The sequence below is a fragment of the Vitis vinifera genome, chromosome 9 (assembly GCF_030704535.1).
Source record: "Vitis vinifera cultivar Pinot Noir 40024 chromosome 9, ASM3070453v1".
NCBI lineage: Eukaryota > Viridiplantae > Streptophyta > Magnoliopsida > Vitales > Vitaceae > Vitis > Vitis vinifera.
The window spans coordinates 3,760,222-3,776,015 of NC_081813.1; the positions used below are offsets into that span (position 1 = coordinate 3,760,222).

The 15,794-nt window shown below is 32.7% G+C and overlaps 2 protein-coding genes and 1 non-coding gene across 3 annotated transcripts; all 3 read left to right on the forward strand.

Moving 5' to 3' along the window:
• Nucleotides 1-1,354: 1,354 nt before the first annotated feature.
• Nucleotides 1,355-1,436, forward strand: TRNAS-CGA (transfer RNA serine (anticodon CGA)). The gene has a single exon. It is a non-coding gene; the product is annotated as a tRNA-Ser (tRNA).
• A 78-nt stretch (nt 1,437-1,514) lies between these two features.
• Nucleotides 1,515-2,498, forward strand: LOC100251441 (protein THYLAKOID ASSEMBLY 8, chloroplastic). Its single transcript, XM_003632811.4, has one exon. It carries the CDS (start codon nt 1,676-1,678, stop codon nt 2,366-2,368), a length of 693 nt encoding a protein of 230 aa, XP_003632859.1. The 5' UTR covers nt 1,515-1,675; the 3' UTR covers nt 2,369-2,498.
• Nucleotides 2,499-6,362: 3,864 nt separating this feature from the next.
• LOC100246296 (peroxisome biogenesis protein 2) lies at nt 6,363-12,829 on the forward strand. Its single transcript, XM_002279036.5, has 8 exons — nt 6,363-6,643; nt 7,359-7,472; nt 7,562-7,715; nt 9,703-9,839; nt 9,948-10,048; nt 11,219-11,336; nt 11,981-12,147; nt 12,548-12,829. Exons 1-8 carry the CDS (start codon nt 6,524-6,526, stop codon nt 12,675-12,677), a joined length of 1,041 nt encoding a protein of 346 aa, XP_002279072.1. The 5' UTR covers nt 6,363-6,523; the 3' UTR covers nt 12,678-12,829.
• Nucleotides 12,830-15,794: the final 2,965 nt, after the last annotated feature.

Genomic DNA, 15,794 nt, shown 5'->3' on the forward strand with positions numbered 1-15,794 from the left:
AAGGATATATGTTAAAAAATATATATTTGAATTTACAGTAAAGGTGTCTTTTTTCTTAATTTCATAAAATTAAATTAATGTTAAAGGTGTCTCTTCAAAAGACATTTTTTCATAATTTTATAAAATTGAATTTATATTAAAGGTGTGTCTTCAAAAGACACTTTTTCATAATTTTTTTATTAGTCATACACATTAAAAAAATTAAATTAAATTAAATCTATACTAAAGAAATATCATTTCTACAATATCATAAAATTGAATTTATACTAAAAGTGTTTCTTGAAGAGACATCTTCCATAATTTTTATATCAGCCACACAATAAAAAAAAATTGAATTTGTATTGAAGACGTCTTTACAATTTCACAAAATTGAATTTATACTAAATGTGTCTTTTGAAGAATCACCTTCCACAATTTTTATATTACTCACCTATAAAAAAATTAAATTTATATTAAAAATGTCTCTTGAAGGGAAACCTTTTAATGTAATTTAATTTTGTGGAATTGTGGAAGGTGTTTCTTTAAAAGACACATTTAATTTAAATTCAATTATTTCAATGGATGACTGATATCAGATAAATTTAATTTTATGGAATTGTGAAAGGTGTTTCTTTAAAAGACACCTTTAATTTAAATTCAATTATTTCAATGGATGACTGGTATCAGAATTATTGAAGGTGTCTTTGAAGAGACACATTTAATATAAATTTAATTTTGTAAAATTGTAAAAGATGTTTCTTTAAGAGATACTTTTAATATAAATTCAATTTTTTTTCATTATGCAAGGGATATGAAAATTGTAAAAAATGTCAATTTAAAATACACTTTTAATATAAATTCGATTTTGTAGAATTGTAAAAAATATATATTGAAGAAACACTTTTAATGTAAATTCAAATTTTTTTAACACATGTCATTGATATAACAATTCTGGAAGATACACATTTAATGTAAATTCAATTTTTTTGAATGTGTATCATTGATATAAAAATAATAGAAGGTGTCTGTCTTTTCAAGAGACACGTAGCAAAAAGTGTCATAAATTTAAAAATACTGTTCAATGTACTGTATTTAAAAAAAATTAATTTTAAATTCACTGTACAATTATAAAAAAATCCCCGCTTCAACTACACACCCTCCCATGAAGAAGCCCCATCTGAGACCTAATGGGTCCTAAGAGTGATAAAGGCAGACCCATCACACTAATTGCATGGACCTATACATTATTGGACTTGGGTGAATAGAATAATGTATGTTTTGGCCCATAGGGGTCCCAATTTTGTTCTCAAAACTGATATTTTGGCTACCAAATCATTGTTTATATATTATAAACTAGCTGAAACACCAAATAATTGTCGATATGTCCGAGTGGTTAAGGAGACAGACTCGAAATCTGTTGGGCTTTGCCTGCGCAGGTTCGAATCCTGCTGTCGACGTCCTTTTTGTCATATTTTTCTTTCATCTTTCCTACTATACCCTTACAACTCTTCGAAGCAAACGGAGAAAAGTAGTGGCTATTTTGTCGTTTTACTTTATGTGAAATGACGGTTATACTCTTGAAGTTCGCGAGAGTAAACGGAGAAAACAAAGGACAAAATGGTCACGAGAAATATCAATTCCGCTTAATCTATCTCTATCTCTTCACTGCAAGTCATCGGGACATCCCCATCCTCTCATGGCTTCTTCAGCTCTTCACTCTAACTTCGCCCTCTTCTCACCCATCAAAAAGCCAGTCCAGACCATCACCACCACCAGCTACACTCCGATACGGTGCGGCCCACGGGACAACCGTGGGCCCCTCATGAAAGGCCGAGTTCTCAGCATCGAAGCAATCCAAGCCATCCAATCCCTCAAAAGAGCCCACAGGGGAGACCCAACCAAGATCGACGACTTCCTCTCCAAAACCCTCTCCCGCCTCGTCAAGGCCGACCTCCTCGCCACACTTAATGAGCTCCTCCGCCAGGACCAGTGCGACCTTGCCCTCAGAGTCTTCTCGGCCGTCCGATCGGAGCTCTGGTACAAGACGGAGCTCTCCCTGTACGCCGACCTGGTGTCGGCGCTGGCCAGGAAGGGGATGAAGGAGGAGATTGACCGTCTGATTTGTGATTTGGAGGGGGAGGGTTCGGTTCGGTGCGACGATAAGGGGATAGTGAGGCTGGTGAAGGCGGTGATAGCGGCGGAGAGGAGGGACTCGACGGTCAGGATTTATGGATTGATGAAGAGAAGTGGGTGTGGAGGTGGTGATGAGTATGTGGGTAGGGTTTTGAGCAGGGGTTTGAGGAGGTTGGGAGAATTGGGCGTTGCCGATGAGGTTGATTTGGAATTTGGGAGGTTGTCCAAGGGTAATTTGGAGAAAGTAGAAGCATAAAAAAGGGATGATAAGCTTGATTTGTAATTTTTGATTTGGTTACCGAAGAGTTTCAATGAGAAGCCATTTTTTTGAAGATTGATTGTATATATAAAGTTGAAAGAAAAATAGTAAATATTTTTATGGCCAATACTTCCATTCCACGATGCGTTTGGGCTATGAATGGGAATAAAAAAGTGAATTTTATTTTGTATTTTTTGAAGAGGTCAAAACAAATTTGTTGTGGGAAAAAAGAGAGGTACCAATCACAATCACAAGAAGTTGATAAAATTATCAACCAAGAGTATAAAAGAAAGTGGCCTATACTAGCAAATTCAGAAAATCTTGTATCTTCAACCATAAAATTTGAGACCAAAGAAGCTAAAACAAGTGATTTTATCTCTTATTGAAGAAAATTTTCATCAAGTTGAATTATTCAACCAAATGGTGCATGATGAGAAAGTAGACACTATTTGTGTTGAAACTTGACAGGAGGAATCCTTGGAGAATATCATCATGGTTTGAAAGTGGAGTGTGATCTCGATTAGATACCCTTGCATATCGAGGCTAATCTCTGAGCACTAAGTCCTCGAGAAGTTCTTCAAACATGAAGTTTCGAACTTGACCCCTAGGTGGAGTTCTTGAGGTAACCAATTGAGTGGAATATCTGAATGATTATTTTGAGAGGTTTGACATGTAGCATAGATAAGTCGACAATCACAATAACAAGGTCCTTCTAGCCTAGTGCCATGACATGCATTAGGTGGCAAGGGGTTGTCAGGTACTCCCCCTCCCACTAACTCTCATCTTATCTAGAATGAACATGTGGATGTTTGAGCAATTGTTTGAGTAGTGATTTTGGTGCAATAAACAAGCAACACTTTCCCCATGAGAAAAAACCAGGTACGTGTAAATATTGTCTTTGAAAAACTTTAGGGGATATCAAGAAAAAAAGTTATTGACTTGACCATCAAATGAGGTATTCAAGTCATCCCCCCAAGTTTCGTTGCTTGCAAGTCATCAAAGAGGAAAAGATTGTGTTATTAAGCAAAGACATTGTACAAAGAGCCACTCATAACAAATATGGCCCCCCATTCACCTAGACAAACCACAATAAGAATGAAGAAAGAATAGTGATCAAACTAAAGAGACCAAGAGGCTATAATTCAAGTATGAAGAAGTAGCAACATAGGTGCAATGCATGAAGCTGCAATCGAAGTCTACCAATGGAACTCTTAAAACTTGGGATAGGATTCTCATATTACCATTTTTTGCCCTATCTTTTGCAAGAACTATCGGCTCATTACATTGCACTAAAATTCACTATCTACGTTAGGACTCATGATTCAGAGTCGTGGAATCGATCATTGACTCAAGAAGTCACAAGGTACATTAGTCTTGACATCTCAAATCAATTTAGACATATAGTGACTAAAGATTGGATAAAACTAATAAAAATAAATTTATTTCAATTAAATATTTTTAATCTAAAAAAAAACAACAAGCATGAATCATCTTTTAAATATATAAACATTGTTTTTCTAGTCAAATATATGCTAAATAAAAACAATTATAAAACAACAATAATTTTTATTATTTTTATTTTTATATAATAAATGAAATTTAAAAATAAGTATATTTTTTCATCCATCCATTGATTTTCAATTTTTTTATTAATATTTATAACCTATTTATTTCATATAAATATAAATATTTATTAGTCATTTCATATAATGCCTATTATCCATTTAAAAACATATGTTGTCAAATAATCCAAACATCTATCACCATTTTTAAACCCATATACCCCATCAAACATCCACTCCCTTTCTTTGCACAATACCCATTTCTTTGCAATATACTAATTTCATCTTCTTTGCATAATATCCATTTCATTTTCTCTACATAATACCCATTTCACCTCTCAACCAACTTCCTACATTTTCTTTGAAGTTTGAAGGCTTTAAACTGAAGAAATTCATTCATGCAAGGATGCAAAAGTTCGAGTCTAAAGGATAAAGATGCAAAAGGCTCTAATTTGAAGTTTGAAGGCTTTAAACTGAAGAAATTCATTCATGCAAGGATGCAAAAGTTCGAGTCTAAAGGATAAAGATGCAAAAGGCTCTAAAATCTCCTTCTAAAGTTCTTCATTTTTGTGCCTTTTGATATTCTCCATCGTTTGCTCTTTGATATCATGTGTCTTCTCCATCACCTTTCACCTATATAGCTTTGATATCATGTGTCTTCTCCATCACTCTTCACCTATATAGCCCAATATTGGCATGATTTTGAAGCCATCTCAAAGTTGTTATGCAATTTACATTGAGAATACCTATTTATATTTGATTTAATAGAGTTGATTCATGAGTTAGTAAAATACTAACTTGATTATCTCTCTACTTGATTATCTATCTAGTACCATGCATGGCCAAGGTACATACAACTCGATTGAGTCATATCGATCTTAGTCGAGATTTTGAACCCTAGTTGGACTGGGGTTCCTATCAAGCACCTTTACTATTTTTAACTACTAATAATATGGTTGAAAACAAAGAAGGATTGCTTTGTATAGTATTTCCCGTTAGCCTTTAAAGCCTAACTTTTATTGGGTTTCACCAAGTTTTACAACACTTCATACATGGTTTTGCTTGGTTGTGCGATCTTTTCATGAAACAGTATGCATGAAATTCTCAACCTCCAAAGAATGTCGATAGTCTCTTTAATATAAAGTATTGATTATTGTGTTTGTCATCGAAACAAAATTCATAACATAATTTTACAATTCCAAAGTAGGTTTTACCTAATCAAAAGAGTTTTAAAAATAAAGTTACATTGGTCAAATGATCATATAGTGCCCCTAGGTATCATCTACTAGGAGGTAAATATGTTTGGTAATTTAGAGAGAAAATGATGTTAATTAAATTGGTGATGATCAAATGATAAGTTAGTGAAACTCATAAATGAAATTTAATACAAATTGATGCAAATGAAAAGATAAAATTAACTAAAATTAAATAAAAAGCACTCAGATTTGGAATTGACTATAGATCAATTTGTATGGTGAACGGGTCATCAAAATCTACCATTCATCATGTTAAGTTGAAGACCTTCAAATTTTAGATAAATTGATATTTAATTTAGTTTTAAATTAAAATCAAATTAATTATTAAATTGAGAATTTTAAGTACCAATCATTACAATTTAGTTCAATTCATCTTCAATCACCTTCCAATGAATGTTACAATATAACTGCATAATCCCGTTGAATTTAACATTAAATATTTGATAAGTTGATTAAGATTACATAATAAAATGTTAAACTTTTACAAATAAGTTAAACTTTAGTATTATTCATTTGAAATAAAATGTCATTAACAATTATTATTTATTACTATTCAATTTTAACAAAAAAAATCAATTATACTTTTATAAAAATGTTAATATCCATATTTTTCTAAGGTATATTAAAATAATATATTTATATATATATATATATATATATATATAATTTATAATTTTACTATAATACTACTATTAATTTTTTACTCAAAATTTTTTTTTTTAATTTTTTGTAATTATAAAACTATTTTCACTTTTGACAAGGCTTGAATTAAATTTAATTAATATTATATAAAATTTATAATATTTTTTAAAAATCAATTTTTTTTAAAAAAAATATACTTTATTCAAACAATTTTTTTATATTTATTTTTAAAAATACTTGTCAAATAAACGTATTTTTTTTTTATAAAATATTAAAAAACATATTTTTCTTTTAAACTTAAAAACATACTATTAAAATGAATACAAACTTATACTTGGATTTTTTCCTTATTGGTAAAGAGAAAAGAGAAGGAAAATAAATTTTAAAAAATATTAAGAAAGAATTATTAAATTTAAATCTATTTTTATTCTTTTATCTATATATTTTTCTTAAAATTAAATGGGTTTTAATAATAATTTAATTTAATAAATTAAAATAAAATGAATAAAAGAATGGACATTCATTCATATGGTCCCAATCTTCTCTCTGACAGAAAAATTGATTGATTTTCCCACCTTCCAATGAGGAGAGGAAAGCGAGAACCATGAAAAGTTCAAAATGCCCTTCCACTGTTCCATAATAACCTCTTTCGCTCACTCTCTTTTCTATCTGGTCATCAGCAGAGGCGTATCATGGAGAAACAAACCCTAGATTCGTCGTCGACGGCATCGGCAGTAGCGCCGGAAGATGCCTGGGTTCACACCTACCAGAGATTGCAGCCTCAATGGCAATCTTTCTCTCTTTCTCAGCAGGTAGTTTTTTTTTTTTCTTTTTTTTTTTGTTTAATTTTTAGAGAAGTTTTTGGGGTTCGTTTGGGTGCGGAGCAATCGCAGGAAGGGAAAACGATGCCAATTCGATTAATAATCCTAGGATTATATAAGTTTTCTTGCCTTTTCCATCATTTCTCAGCTGCTTAATCGACCCTCGTGCTCAAAATTTTCGATTTGCTCATAGAATTTTGCAATTTTTCTTTTCTTTTAACTTTTGAGTTTGTTTGGTTGCTGAGAAAAATGAGGAAAAGGCGAAAGGGATGAAAAATTATCCAACTCGATTTATTTATATTTTTTAACCGAGACAAAAATTTGTAGTAGGCTTATTGAAGTAGAGGCTTTTGCTTTCTGAGGTCCTAAACTGTGAAAAATTCAATGCTAAATAATTTTCCCTTTTTCTTTCCGTTTCCTGCTCTTTCTCAGCAACCAAGGGAGGGTTGTGCTTGGTTATTTGCTGGGTTTTCTGTAGGTCCTTGCATTGCCTTGTCCTAAATTTGAATTCATAAGTATGGGCCAAATTTCTGTAATCATTATTATTTGGTAGTTTTTGTGCCGTGATATTTTGTTGCTAAGTATTGGGATTGCCATTTTGTTTTCTTTGGCGCTCATTTTGAAATTTGTTATTTCTATTTTTTCTTCAATTTACATTTTTTTTGTTTATTTTATTTGATTTTATTTTTGTGTGATTCTTTGGCAGTCTACAATCCCAGTATCAATATCCAGAGTTAATCAGGTTGATGCTGCAAGATTGGACATTGAAATATCTGCTATGTTGAAAGAACAGTTGGTTAAGGTCTTCTCTTTGATGAAGGTATCTATTCCTTAGACTAGTCAATGGTTTAGCAATGTTGGAACTGGATTGGACGGCATTTAATTCCTGTTTGTCCTTCTTGGGATTAGCCAGGAATGTTATTTCAATATGAACCTGAACTTGATGCTTTTCTTGAGTTTCTCATTTGGAGATTCTCAATTTGGGTGGATAAGCCTACTCCTGGAAATGGTCTCATGAATTTGAGATATAGAGATGAACGGACAATGGAATTGAGAGGAAAAGGTAAGAATGTCTGTACACGTTTTTTTGTGCTGCTCTTTTATGAATATAGTCCTTGGAGTTATGTGATAGAAATCATAATTAATTTGAACTTGGAGTTATGTGATAGAACTGATAATTAATTTGACTATGTGTTTTCCATGCACATGCATCTTTTTTTGGAATTTTATGCTATATTTCCATGGTCAGTATTAGGTTGTAATTCATAGCATGATTTTTAATTTGATTTTGACTGACTTGAATGATTTATTCATTTCTATTGATGATAAATTGCAAAAGTGTCAAATAGGTCAATGATAGACCTTCTTATAATTAATATTTTATATACAAATAACTGTTTTAATCAATGGCACTGATTTGTGGCAAACTGAAAGAAAATTATTTATGATATTTAGGCCATGTATCTGATAAAAAATAAAATAAAATATTTAGGCCATGTATGATCATGAATTTTATGGGGGAATGCTAGGATTCAAATTGCAGGCTTTAAAAGGACATCATCTATGCCAAAATGGATGTGGTATGGAGAGTGAGAAACAATATCATTGTAAGCAATCTTATGAAGGGTTTGGCTCTAGTTTAGTTGGATGTCAACAAGGATTCACCAAGTAGTTGGATTAAGGCTTTGTTATTCAGTTGAGTAATTCCTATTACCTCCTATCATCAAATAAGTTTCTAGAGGAACTCAACTGTGTTTCATACTGTATACCTAATAATCTTAACAATGTCAGCTTGTCTTTCTAGACATAAGTTGTATTTTTAAAGATATTAACTCATGAATCACTTAAGAAATTAAACTATTAAAATTTTACTAAAATGTTATAAAATCAGTTTAAGTTTTAAAGAACTTATCTTTTTGTTTCATTTTTGTATCCCTTCATTTCATTTTTTTCCTTCTAGATTGAGTACTAGGTTGCTATATTATTTTTAGATTTTTCAAGCATGTTAACCTTTGAAATGTTTTTTTTTCTTTACTTCACAAATCCATTAACCAAGGTTTTAAACTTCTCTTCTTAGGGAGAGGTTTTGTTTTGGTTTAGGTTTAGGTTCAGAAATTAAATTTGGGAGGAAAGCTGGACTTGAAAATTTTAATTTCATGTGTAATCTCAACAATGTATTTCATAGTTTCTCTATAAATTGTGGTTTCTTATGGTTTAAATGATCGTCATTTTTCATTATAAAAAGAAGTTGAAAGATGCAGTATATACCATGGTTGAACTTTGATTATTGGTTTTCTGGTTCTTGCTCTGCTACTTTGGGCTTTGGTTTAATATAGGGTGGGATATCATGATGAGGATTCTATTTGCATTCTTGGGGGCCCATGGCTTGGAACTGGCACCAAAAACTTGAGATGATTGCATTTTCATTTGATTTAAAATGATTTTCAACGTGGCATGTTTTTGCGCATTCCTCCTCCGACTAGGAAAACCGTGCAATGGATCCTCACAGCTGTTGATCTGGTTCTCATTTTCAGATCAATAGCACACCACTGCATCTATCATAAAAAAATAAACAACATGCTATTGCACAATAGAAAAACTGTGATGCATTGGGGAGATATGGGAACAAAAATCATGTAATCAGCTGTGGTTCACTTCTGGGCCTTCAGTAGTGAAATGGAAAGGAATGACTTATACATGCAAGTTCTTGTGACTCTCAGATCTGACTGGAATTCTTGGGTGCTGTTTATTCATTTCAAAATTGGGTCTTTTGCACTTTGGAATTGCTGCTTCAAGTTTTCTTACTAAAAAAAGAAAAAAAATAGCCAAAGTACAGCCTTGTTTTGAGTTTGGAAAACGTAAAAAGGACCAAGAATCGTGTATGATATTATGGTCAGACTGTTTTACTGCTTTGTCCAGAAGCTAGCTGATCAGGCAGCATTTTTTACTTTCAGTAAAATGTCACGACAGTTGCATTTTTCTACTAACAACAATCTTCAGTGCCTAATTCATTGTCTGTTTTTCCCTTGTTTTCTATGATCTCCATACAGTCAGAACAGGTTTGGAAGGACCTGGCCTTACTGTTGCTCAGAAGATTTGGTATTGTGTTGCCACTGTTGGTGGTCAGTATATTTGGGCCCGTTTACAGTCATTCTCTGCCTTTCGTAGATGGGGTGATTCTGAGCAGGTACTGCTTTGTCAGCCCTTATTATCTTTTTGGGTGTTAGTGGGTGGGGTTGGTGGGCAGGCAACTAGGGGGTGAAGAAGGTACTGATTCATATATATATGTGTTCAGAGGTCAGTGGCTCGCCGGGCATGGATTATGATTCAACGAATAGAAGGATTATATAAAGCTGCCTCATTCAGCAACCTGCTCATATTCCTTTTTACAGGAAGGTATGTTAGTAAGCATCAAACATTTGCCTTCTCAAGTGGTTTTTTGGAGCTTTTCTACAGAAAGATTACTATTAGCAAACCCCAATCATTCTCTGAAATACCATATTCTTTTGGTTAGCTTGTATTAGAACAGACGAACACACTTGATAAAGCTAAGTGAATACAGGGGGAAAAAATGCCGTGCAGCAACTTGAAATTCAGTTATGTTAAAAATTTAAAGTTCCAAATAGCAGAAGGCTCTCTGTAGAAGAGGAAATGAGACTGTTGTGTCCAAGTTTACATAAAGTTTAACACAAAATGGTGTCTGAGCTGTAAATGGCTGATCATTGTTAATTAATTGTTCTGATCACTAGGTCCTGATCCAATTGACTATTAATTTCTCAGTATTCTTTGAATGTTTTTTTTTTCTTGATGATAATCCTTATGTTTCTCAACATTACAAATTATAATTTGTAGTGTGAAACAGTGTATTTGACAACCTAAAATGACAAAATATTGACAATTCAACAGGGGCAGATGTGAATCAATAAATAATGGGTCTACATTCCTTATCTTACTTTTTTCTGTTGGGCCTAATCTGCATCCTTCCCTTAAACTTGGGTTATGGCATTTTTGCTTTTATATATGTTCAGCAGCAACTAGTTTTATTACAGGACAGTTCAAAATCTGTGTATAAAAAAATGGGCAAACATTCATTATATTTGCACAAACACTCGTTTTATTTGCACAAACAGACAACGAAAACAGAAATGTTATTGATTCTCCAATTTCAGTGAGAGTACCATAACAAAATTAGTGCTAATGGCAGTAAAAGCTGGGAATATTTTATTCTGCTCCCACTTTAATTAATTATTATTTTCTCAAGACTTTTAAATCAAAAAAGTTTAAGAAGATTTGATGGTCATATCATGATAAAAATCTAGAATAGACTAATATTAAAAATGTTTTCTGTAACCTGAAGTTATGGAATGATGACACTACTTATTGGAACTAACCTCCATTACGCTCCATCCTCCAACTTATTTATAAGTTTAATTTAGCGATTTGCAGCAATTGACCGGGAGAATTGTATGAGTGTGAGTTGGGTAATTTCTATTCAGTTGCCAAAAATGGCAAAAGTTGGTATAAAATTCAGCATTTCTTCATGTTGTATGTATCTTTGTGATGCAGGTATAGAAACCTTATTGAGAGAGCTTTACAAGCAAGACTTGTCTATGGCTCCCCCAATATGAACAGAGCTGTTAGCTTTGAATACATGAATCGCCAGTTAGTGTGGAATGAATTCTCGGTAAATTTTTTCATAACTGTTGATTTAACTTCAATTCTTTGGTATTTCTGAGATGTTTACTTGAAATTTTATGTACCCTTCTGTATTCCCAATAAATTAATGAACATTATAGGCATTAGCATTAAACATTAAATACTAGATAATACAGGGTGAGGCTTTTGTTGTAGAATTGCGCTTTTTAATTGATTTGAAGCTTAACTTGAGGAACTTTCCTTCCAAGATGTACTCCTAGATCCATATTTTGCTTCTTTAAAAATTTACCGCTGCTACTGAATTTGTTTTTATCACCCCATGCTTATTGCATAGATGAGATGTGTGCCCTTTTGAAGAAAAAGGGAAGTCTGTCCCTTGGTTCCTCACTTGTTACAAGTTTAATTGATCCACTTCCTCTTGCATTTGTTGTTTCTTTGATCCACATACTGCAGTTTTCATCTCGACATTTCCTTGTTATAAATGTTGTCATTCACTAATGATTTTGTTTATTTGACTGATTTAGATTTTTGGTTAACTGTTTTATCAGAATAAAATCTCATTATGAATCAAATGGAAGTTGCTTTTTAAATTTTTCTGGCAAATTTTATAGAAAATCCTATTCATATTTTGTTCATCTCGGAGGATAAATGTCTTTTTGCGCTAATGTGCAGGAGATGTTGTTGTTACTTCTTCCTCTTCTCAATTCATCATCAATTAGAAATTTTCTTCGCCCATTCTCTAAGAATAAGTCTTCAAGTTCTGAAGGAGATGAAACTGCTTGCCCCATTTGCCAGGCTAGTCCAACCATTCCATTTCTCGCTCTACCTTGTGAGCACAGGTACATCTCTGCATATCTCCACATCCCTTGTTGATTTTTGCTTTTAGCTAGCTACTTATTATTCTTATTAAAGCTCAAAATTAGGTAATTAATGCTGTGCCATTTTCCTTCTCATATACAAAAAACATATATACTTAAAGCCCTATGCAAGTCCAAACTCCCCCCATCCCCTCCTTAGATTTCTTGGCTTGTAATATCACATGTGGGCCCCAACAGTGTGAGGGATATGTTCACACCCTAGTTTTCCTTCCATGTTAATGGTTTGATTCTAGATCCCATGGCTACTCTGAAGAATTTGTGCAAATAGAAAACGACATGGCTCCCTACTGTTTAAAATAGATTTCTGAGTTAGGCCGGTTGAAAGGATGCTTAAAACAAGTGCAATTTCTCTTTATGGCAGGTACTGTTACTACTGCCTTCGGACGCGCTGTGCTGCAGCTTCATCATTCCGGTGTATCAGATGCAGTGAGCCAGTTGTTGCCATGCAGCGGCATTTTGGTTCAGTCAGCAACGTAGTACCCAAACAATGATTATTTCCATACTGAAGAAGATATTATCAGAAAGCATAGTTACAGTGTTGTATAAGAAAATGTCAGGAAAATGGCATTACAATTAAATTGAGGAATCAAGATTCCTTGTAAAGTCATTTGTTCCCCTCTATTGAGTGGGGGATCTTAGTTCATTCTTTGGCAGCTTTCTGTGACTCTTTCCATTCCTCAAAATTGCTATCACTCTGTCCTTTCAGATTGATCTTTGTCCTCCCCTGATTTGAGAATTGTAAAATCAAGTTCATTTTTGTCAATACTTGTTGTGGTCACTCTTTGCTGTCAATTCAGGTGCTCTGGAAATGGCCTCACAGACTATCAACCCAATCTGTAGCTTTGATGACTCACTGAGTTTAGCCTTCGACACGGGCATGATAAAGAAATGGTAACCCTCTACACTGTTTGCATCTTTAACTACCATGTGCCTCACAATGCCCTGTTCCAGAAATGGCTAACATTAGAAGGGTGGGTGCACGTGTAGAAGTAGAACATAATGTGATTTGTTTTTATGCTGCTTGCTTATAAACACCTCTCCTTGTTCTGTTGTGGAAAACATGATGTAATTTGTATTTTTACTCTAACTGAGCAGATTCTTTTTGTCCCTTCTTTCTAGATACCAAGAATATTGAAGAGGTGTTGCTGGCAACAGAAGCAGCTGTGCGACTTTCGGTGGTAATGATCTTTTCCCATCCTCCCATTCTCTGTTTTCTTAATTGTTACACCCACATGCGCTTCACACTTTGTCAAGCAGGGTCAGCTCTTTCAATTTTTTGTCGTGTTTCTGGGATATGGCCACTAACATAAATATCCACATCAAAGAAGGTAAGATCTCTCGGCCTTTGGATATCTTATGATATAGCATTTGAATAATCGGGCTTTTTGCTATTATGCTTCATTTGAATTCACCCTTTCATTCTGAGTTCAAAATGATCCTCAAGTGCTATGAGATAAGGTTTCCTTTACCAAACCATCTTTTCATGTTCTCTATACTTTTGTGTATGTGTGGCCTAGCAAAACTGGCTATGAATTACACTAGGGTTTATACCTCAGAAAAAAAAAAAAAATCAAGGTTGAGGAGTTAATTATTTGGGTGATTAAATTAAGCCCATAAGATATGGTTTTTGATTTGGCTTAGTAGTTTATTTTTAAATATTATGACTAATGGTAAGCTATCAACTCTCAAGCTTGATTATGGGGGATTTGAAAGAAGCTCTACTGATAGGGTAGTTGGTTGTTGGCATTAAAAAAATAAATAAATAAATAAATAAATAATTGTTTAATTTTATATCTCCTTCTTGAATAGTCACCAAGTCCGGATCAACCAATTGAGGTTGAAATTTGATTCCAAAAGACTTATGTCGGTGACGTTAAAAAAATAGGAAAAAAAAGGGAGAATGGACCAAGAAAATTTAAAAAACAAAAAAGTGAGAAATGTCGGTCCAAGAGGTTTTTGTGGTCATTTTGAATGGCAACATCTGGTTCGATGGAGACGTAATGAAACTGTGGCATGTTTTAGCAGCAGAGAGCCTTGTAAATTTTCTCACTTGATAAACTTTTTCAGTCAAATGACAGTAGCGGTTAACCCTTGTCAATATCAAACTGAGATATTGTAGCATCTGCTGCACACCGCTTTTTTTGACGCCTTTTTAAAAGTAGTTTTTAAGAATATTTTTTAATCACGAAAAGTCAAATATAAAATATAATTTTTCCGATTTATTTTTGGTATTGTATATTTATAATGTTATGCAAGCCAAAATTTTATAAAATATTTTTTTATGTTTTTATTTATATTCAGAATACTTTATAAAATATTGTTAATCTTTTGAAAAAGGGTCTGATTCTAGGAAGATTCAGTTTCATGCTATAAATCAGATTCATCATGGTCTCCAGATCCTTGTACGAATAGTGGTGGTACACAAGAGACGCACTAAGAACCAGCAAATATCAAATTGTTCATAATTTGGATTATTCATGCGCATGTCTTCACAACTGTTTGCCAAACAATGCCTTATTCTAATAATCAAACTTTATGGTTAAGGTTAATTTCGTTCTTCTTTTGTGAGATTTAAGCAAAATGTATTTAATCATCATTAATTTGAAATTTCGTCAAATAAGAGTCAAAAGATAAGTGAAACATTTGAAAAATTTTAAAATTAATAGTGGTCTGATAGCGAATGAAATTAATCTTGACCAACCCTTTTTCGACCCTTGCATGTCACCTCATAAATTTTTTTTTTTTCTAATTTTTTCTAGGAATTAAAAAAAAAATAGAAATATCCCAATTTAACATTGGATCCAATCTTAGTATCGAATAGGATTTTTTTTGAAGTAAATTCAATCACACTTTTTCAAATTACATTGAGACACTCTTAAAAGGCAAACCTTGTTTGTGGTAAAAAAAAAAGATATCCCAAAGAACAAAATAAGCATGCCAATCTATTTATCATCATCACATTGTCCATAAGAATCATTTCACTCTTTTATAAATTAACTTTTAATCCTAACACATGCTCAAACTAAATTGACATCCACTTCAAATACCGGAAATGCTCCATGTTATTGTAACATTTATGGTATGTAACATGTGAAAAGCACGAATATTAAGATTAACTATAATGAAAATGTGACAAAAATAGAAGGAACTTGAGATTTTGATCATAAAGGCATAATTACTATGTTATTTTATTCAAATATATGTCACAAATAAACTTTATAATATTTGTTCCCATGTCAATGCATGTATAGTACTAATATACATTTTTTTTTATTAAATTTTCAATTCACGTTTGAGTTTTCTTATTTTTAATAACCAATGAACGTTTTATGGTCAAATCCTTAGGACTTTTCATGGAGATCCAAGGAGACTGAAATCTTGAGGTGTTGACCATCCCACAATAACTAGCATAAGGTAAATTTAAGGTATCATTAGTGACGAAATTCGAACCATATGTTACTTATTGGGATCACACTTCCTAGTATTGACTCTAACCAATTAGGCTACCTTAACAAATTCAATTCATATTTGATTATAATTAAACTAAAGGCCCTTGGCAAAATAATTTTAAAACTATCATCATTTAGAATTCTATAGACGAACGAATT

Excerpts from the sequence above, each read along its gene's own strand:
- LOC100251441 (XM_003632811.4), top strand. The coding sequence starts at position 1,676 with ATGGCTTCTTCAGCTCTTCACTCTAACTTCGCCCTCTTCTCACCCATC.
- LOC100246296 (XM_002279036.5), top strand. The coding sequence starts at position 6,524 with ATGGAGAAACAAACCCTAGATTCGTCGTCGACGGCATCGGCAGTAGCG. Across the intron at positions 6,644-7,358 it reads CTTTCTCTCTTTCTCAGCAG|TCTACAATCCCAGTATCAAT; the intron begins GTAGTTTTTTTT and ends ATTCTTTGGCAG. Across the intron at positions 7,473-7,561 it reads AGGTCTTCTCTTTGATGAAG|CCAGGAATGTTATTTCAATA; the intron begins GTATCTATTCCT and ends TCTTGGGATTAG.